General features: G+C 48.8%; 1 protein-coding gene across 1 annotated transcript; it reads left to right on the top strand.

Moving 5' to 3' along the window:
- Window positions 1–728: 728 nt before the first annotated feature.
- On the top strand, window positions 729–1984 carry CUNH11orf96 (chromosome unknown C11orf96 homolog). The gene has a single exon (XM_018555129.1). The coding sequence runs from the start codon at window positions 1067–1069 to the stop codon at window positions 1433–1435; it is 369 nt and encodes a 122-aa protein (XP_018410631.1). The 5' UTR covers window positions 729–1066; the 3' UTR covers window positions 1436–1984.
- Window positions 1985–7353: the final 5369 nt, after the last annotated feature.

The following is a 7353-nucleotide window of genomic DNA, read 5'->3' as shown; positions in this document are numbered from 1 at the left end:
AAGGATATTAACCTGACAGGGGTTGTACCTGTGTAGGGAAGTGCTAGCCCTCAGAGAGGTCAAGTCATACCTGCATGTCCAACCTTCCTCCTCATAGGCCCATGGTCTGCTAGTTTAATTTTGGGGGAACTGGCAGCGCATGAAAACTAAGCGGGTGACCAGTTGGCCATGCTGGGACTTGCGGTTGCTCAGCTGTGGGACCTCTTCGCTTTACCTAGGCTTGCAGAATTCTCTACAGAATCTAAAAGGAAGAAATCAGTTTGAGGGCAGCTGAGAATGGCGGAAAAATGAGCTTGAAACGTCATGAAATGCAGGCAGCGAGCTCTGAGCCTTTACAAGGAGAGTGTTGTCATCAGAGCTGCTGTGAGTGGGAGGAGGGAGAGCTATAAAGCTAGGAGGCAGCAGAACCTGGAGCAGTTCTACTGAGATCAAGCATTGGAGCAACAACACTAATACACAGCACTGCTACCAGCACAGCCAAGAGGGAGCACTATTGGTGCCAGCACAGAAGCAGCATTACTGGTACCAGCACAGAAGCAGCATTACTGGTACCAGCACAGCACACTGCACAAAAGTGGTACTGGTGCCAGCCACAGCACCCAATGCAAGAGCACTAGCGGTGCCAGCCACAGCACCCAACGCAAGAGCACAACTGGTCTCCAGCACAGTCCAGTATCCAGCAAAGGAAACTACTGGTACCAGCACAGAAGCCTCGCTACTGGCCGCCAATACAGCCTAGTACCTTGTACAGGAGCACTACTGGTACCAGCACAGCCTAATACCAACCACAGAAACACTACTGTCCCCAACACATCCCAGTAAACTGCACAGGAGCACCATTGTTACCAGCACAGGCCAATACCCTGCACAGGAGCACTACTGGTCCCCGCACAGCAGATGGACTATTAGCATTATACAGCTGAGCAGCTGATTTGGGCATCCCCACACCTCGGCATTCCAATACATTGCTCCTACTCCTGCAGTCGCCACTGCGCAGCCTCCTCCAGGATCTCAGCCTGGCATCTGACTAATCTGGGCCCCCCAACTGCAAGCAGAGCGAAGTGCCATGTCCTCTGCGGTCCTGCCAGCCAAGCCCGCGGAGCCCCTGGGCTACCAAACAGTGATGCCCCACTACAGCGGAGCGAGCGAGGAGTACCCCCAGCCCATCCAGCCCCGGGCGCTGAAGGGTAAGGGCAAGCTGCGGAGAGCCCGGCAGAGCCGCTTTAAGACCCAACCGGTCACCTTCGATGAGATCCAAGAGGTGGAGGAGGAAGGCTTGTCACCCACTGAGGAGGAGAAAGCCAGAAAGTCCTTCCTGCAGTCCCTGGAGAACCTGAGAAGGAGCTCACACAGCATGCACCTCCAAAGGGACAAGCTCAGCAGCTGCAAACTCCGCCACAGCCTGGATTCCAGCGACTCAGACTCTACCCTGTGAGTTGGCAACCCCTTCCAACCCCCATGGCAAACAGAGGGTTAATTGTCCCTCCAAGAAGCCCCAGCTTTCCAGCTAAAAGAGCTTTTCCATGTGCTGCCACTGGGGACCACTAGAGGGCGCAGCAGGGGCCAGTAGCCAACACAGCTGGACTGGGCTATTAACTATGTGATGTCCAGGGTGGCATGGACCCTGATATGGCACCTGGCATTGAAGGAGTTAAACCATTGACTGGACTCTTAAGTGGCTAATGTAAGTTTGGCAGTGAAGGAGTTAGGTGTCTACTTTGGACTGAATGGACAAGTAGGTTACTTGTTGGGAAGGGGGTCCAAAGTCTGATTTTTGCAAAACCCCCTCCTCCAGGGTGTGCGCTCTAGCTGTGTATAGTAAACGGTTAAAGCTATTTTTGTAAAATTTAGATAAAAAGGCGAGGAAATCATATATGTATAAATTATTTATTTTTGCACCTGCAACGCTTGTCTCCATTTGTTACCTATATTTGTATAAAGATCTATTTACATTGAAATTTATTTTAAATAAACACCATGGCAAAGTGTCTGTCTGCAGAGGAGTCATTTTTAAAAAGGTAGGGGGGGTAATGGGGTCCAAGAGGCTCCAAAAGTGCCGGTCTGGGGGGTAAAAGGATTTTTAGGTCTATAATTCAGGATACCTGTACCCAGAGAAGGTCGGAGGCTGATCAGCTTCTACAAATGTTACCTGCCTGGCTGTTTCCAGATTCAGTAGGCTTTGAGTCAGTGACCTGAATGCAGCCAGTGAAAGGAGATGGCTGATCTGCATATTTGTAGGGTTGATGTGCTAAAGGTGTAATGACTGTTCAAGGGGAACATTTATAAAGTAGTTCATGTGGCATTTAATATCAAACATTCACTGCAGGTGAATCTTCCTAGTGCATGTGTCTTGCATGATGGTGATTGTTGCATCACCAGTGAATGTTTGGGGAAAATCACATTACTGATTTATGAACATGCCCCTAAATTTGGTTAAAAAGGTGAAGCTGATGAAACATTTAAAATGTATATTTTATTTTTTTAGATTTTATATTAATAATAATTCTTTTTAATTCTATTATATTTTATAATTTATAATAATTCATTTTATTGATGACGACGATTTATCCCTTTTTATATGTAATTGTGCATTCAAAGTGAACACAGGTTCATCTAATTTGTGAACCTTTTTCTACTCCTTTAGAAAATCAATCCCATTGACTCATTATCCAAAGGACAGCTGGCCAATGGCAGCCCATGTATTCGCCCGGTAGAGTTCTTCTTTAAGATTCAGTTCACCAGAAACCCCCCAATACTGTTTCCAGTTTACGATGAAGAGTTAAATCTGAACTCTGTGCAAAAGTGTTCTTAACCCTTGTAGTGGGGCTACCCCCTGCACTGCAAAGGGTTAATTGCTCGTTTTTGTCTAGTTATATTTGGGTATACACGCCCCAACCACAGAGCTCACTGGCTGCTACTCTGGTCCCTGGAGCCTGTCCCCTATTTTCGCTGCAGAGTCTAAGGATCCTGGAGTCACCACATTCTATACACCGTGTATAGGACATGGGGGTGCTGAGGGCCATACCATTGCTGCAGAGGGGGAGGGCCATACCATTGCTGCAGAGGGGGAGACGCGCCTCAGGGACTGTAGAATCATCGAGCTGGCTATAGCACCTAGACAAAAATGAGCATTTAACCCTTGCTGTGCAGGGGGGTAGCCCCACTACAAGGGTTGAGAACACTTGCCCAGAGTTCTGCTTTAAGCAAAGTGGCAGTTAATGTGCCCCCGAGCGGGGGAGGGGGGCGGAGTCTATTGCTTGAAGTCTTACTGAGCCTGTGGACTATATCTTTTTTAATAAACACTGTGTATGCTTTTTGGCGCATCAAACCGTTCATTTTTTTTAATGAGCCCTCGACGTGCTTCAAAAAAGAGACCTGTCTGGTTTTTATATATTTTTTCAGAGCCCCAAAAAAGTAACATGTTTGCTCTTTGAGGGCCCATTTACATTTCTGTGGTGTGCTAGCTTGCGTTATGTTGTGCATTAATATGTGTAGCTTTAAAGGAGAAGTATGAGGTGAGTGCTTTTCACTCACCTCATAGTTCTAGCCGACCTGTGACAATGAGACTGTCACAGGTCGGCTCAGTAGATCTGGAGGTGAGCGAACACATACCGGCGTTCGCTCACCTCTCGATCCTGTCACGGCTCTCTGCCGTGACAGGGAGGGGCTGGATTCCCCGCTCCCCGCTCCTATCCGTCAGCGCTGGCTGGCGGGTACAGCTGGCTCTGCCTCTAGATAGGCAGAGCCAGCTGTCAGTCACGCAGCTGGCCGGATCGCGGCACAATTGTCTGGATCCGCTTCAGCTGTGGCGTCTCAGTATACCGCGATCAGCAGCTCGCGGTATATTGCGGCGTCTGAGTATGCTGCGAGCTACAGCTCTCGGTAAACTGAGCCTAGGCTGACGGGAGGACGCTAGTTTTTGTCCCACTGTTACACTAAGGAGAACTATGGGGAAAAGCCTTAACCCCATAGTTCTCCTTTAAGGCAGCCCAATAAGGATAATGGGGTGCCAACTCACTCGCATGCCCTGAAAACCAGATGCAGCCCAAAATTTGCAATGCACCTCAATGCACTATGGTGTGTTGCAATGCATGTGCGTTGTCTTAGTGAATCGGGGTGCCAATCATGTAACGTGCATTGCAATAGTGTATATGTCTGTGTGTTGGGGTGCCATTGGAAGTGAATGGCAATACATGGGCACGACATGCTGCTGTTCTTCACATTACCACTTGGTACCGAGGTAGCCTATTGCTGGCCGACGCTAAGGGTACATTTACGCGCATGTTGTAATACGCATGTAAATGTGCCAAGGAACTCTTTAGCGTCAGCAGGCATTTGGCAACTGAAATTGATGCTCTACACCAGGTGTCGGCAACCTCATCACTTCAGCTGTTGTGGAACTGCAAGTCCACTGCAAGACTTGACAGCCACAGGCGTGACTCCCAGAGCAGAGGCTTTATGGGATTTGTAGCTTCATCACACCCGGAGTGCAGAGGTTGCCATACGCTTTTTTTAATTTTATTTTAAAAGGAAAGGTTAAAAAAATCCTTTCAGCTCTAAAAGGCGCCATAAATCCTAAGCTTGCAGTGGTCTCTAGGTGTCCGCTGCAATTCTTTAAGACACACTGGCTGCTGAGGTTGTTAAAGACTGAATATGTCTTAGGCTGGGCACACACCTTACAACCATCGCAAGGTACTTAAAAAAACGTACGATCTGCCTATCTTGCATAGGCAGATTGTACTTGCGATGATCACAAGCCACGCCCCCTGAGGGGCGGGCTTCCGATGACCGCAATGCCGGACGGGCAGTGTGCGCTTGCGCACACCGGCCCGTATGGCTTTTATCGTATGAACATGCCACAAACCCGCCGAACGTCGTATGATGCTCGGCGTGTTTCCGAACATGTCCGTAAGTTAAAAGTCGTGCGACCTTACAGTAGTAGAGGTCGCACGGCTTCCACACACCTTACGATAATCGTACGATTGCGGGATTTCCCGCGATGATCGTAAGGTGTGTGGGGACCTTTATACATAAGTCTGTTCAGTCATTGTACACACAGGCTCCAAGCTTTAGTTTCGAGCAGCTTTGTCAAAGACTTAGTCCTATATTTGACATGGGCAGCCGTGGGGGAATATCGGCGAATTATGCTGGCGTAGAAACTGGACGCGTGTATGGCGCGCAGTCTGAGCCAATAGCTGCGGCCAGGGCCAGATTTACTTTTTTTTTAATTTATCTTTTATCTATAATTTTATATTTAATCTTATTTTTTACTTTTAATCCCCTTTTTGTTTTTTATTTTTGTTTTTTACTTCACTTTATTGCTATCACACAGGAGCTAACAATCCCCCGTGTGGTAGCATTTGGAGGTGACAGGTTCTTTTTATTGAATCTGTCACCTCCAATTCAGGAGTTCTAGCACAGCACTGTGCTGGCTGTCCTGTGACAGCTGAGAGGGGAAGACTGCGAGTGCAGCTCTCTCTTCTCTGTGTTTACACGGAGCAGAGCAGAGAATGGACGTTCACCGCTCTTCTCCCCATCCTGAGGATCGCCGGCTGGCGGAGAGAGGTACACTGCGGGGACGACACACCTGCAGGCTGCATACAAGTGATATCAACAACATTGCCGAGATCACTTGTAAACGAACGAACAGTTTCCCCGCTGTACATTTAGCCCTGCTTGCCCAAAGCAGGGCTAAATGTAGAAAACTACCCGCCTGGTGCCCAGAACTGCATGTCCCAGGCAGCAGGAGATTCCACACCCCTGCTGCCCTGAGGCTGGGCGTCGGTGGCCTTGTGGGAAATCCGGTCCTTGCCACGGCTAGCACCGGTTTGGCCAGATGTGTACAAATCAATGGCTGGCGCCGCTGCTGTTCATCCAAGCGGTCACATGCAATTTGGATCTCTGACCATCTCTAGACACAGTCTGTGTCCAGGGACAGTGGTTCTGGCCACGCATGTACTGGATGCAGCTCATCGTTTGTATGCGGCCATAGCATACCTGCTGCATCCAGATGCTGCTGCCGCCCAGGTGAATGAAGTCATAAAAGCAACCTACAGCCCCATTGGCAGATTTTAAAGTGGACTCCATGCAAAGTACGCTTACTTTAATGTGTAAGGACCCGTCCCCCATGTTAATCTGCTGCAAAATAAATGTACCTTAACCTTTCCCCCGCCTTCCATGGTGCAGGGGGTGACGTTGGCATCCTTCGGGGAATGGCAAGCAGCGCAGGTCTTGTGAGATGACCCCACAGTCCTGTGCCGTAGATTCATCTTATGAGATTTGGGCTACTCAGCATCCCCAGGACCTTGCCTGAAGCATCCCAATGCCAACCCTCATCTAGGTGCCACAGGCAGAAGTGGAGTGGCATATGCACACGTGTGTACCAGGGCTTAAAGCAGGGGTGGGCCTACAGGTCACATGGGGCATTGCAAGACTGACAGTTACAGGCATGACTCACAGAGGCATGTTGGCTGCAGTTGCCCACCCCTTGGCTTAAAGTCTTCATCAAACCTGCTCTGAGCTTGCTGACCACTTACTGTATTCCCTTTCCTGCCCGCTTACTGTATTCCCTTTCCTGCCCGCTTACTGTATTCCCTTTCCTGCCCGCTTACTGTATTCCCTTTCTTCTTTACAGACGCATTTTTTGTGCACGTTGTTTGGTGACCGCCAATTTCCCTTAAAGAAGCTCTGGACCCGATCCCGTGTAGACTTTGCCATGTCAATGTAATTATGAAAGTTATTATCCTGTTTGAATCTGCAGCTTTCATTGAAATAGCCCCTGTGGATCCTGCCATGAAGATCTTTGTTCAGTAACTTCCTCTAATGGGGTGACAACTGTCTCCTAAGTCTGCGCCTGCGTTGTCACGCATGACTTTGATGGAGGCATGGTCCAACATTGTCACTTGGAGCTGGTCCTGAGCATCAATGTGCAGCCGGCACTGGAGAAAATGCATGTAGGAATTGGCTGAAAGAGGCCGGAAGAGATCCGTAGTGTTAGGATGTTGCAAAGGATGAAAAAAAAAATTATGTTTATGATACATAGGGATTGAACAAACTTTATTAAAGCCAACAAAAGCTTGCAGCTTGTTTAAAGAACTCCGGCCCTTTAAAAAAAAAATGAACCCTTGCATTGGGGCTACTCGTGCACTGCGAGTGTTAAGTGCTCCTTTTGTCTAAGGGGCTCAAATAAAGCAGATATACTCACCTGATCCTCGATCCTGTCGGGCTGCCAGACTGGCCCCCACAGCCTCTTCTTCCTTCGGCTCCAGCAGTCCAAAGACTGCTGATGTCTTCATGTCTTATGCAGGCCCGTTGACTTGCATTAGCCATGAGGACTCTGAGGTACATTCCACA

This window comes from Nanorana parkeri, unplaced genomic scaffold, assembly GCF_000935625.1.
Source record: "Nanorana parkeri isolate BGI_ZX_2015 unplaced genomic scaffold, ASM93562v1 scaffold10, whole genome shotgun sequence".
NCBI lineage: Eukaryota > Metazoa > Chordata > Amphibia > Anura > Dicroglossidae > Nanorana > Nanorana parkeri.
This window is presented reverse-complemented; position numbering and strand designations above follow the sequence as displayed.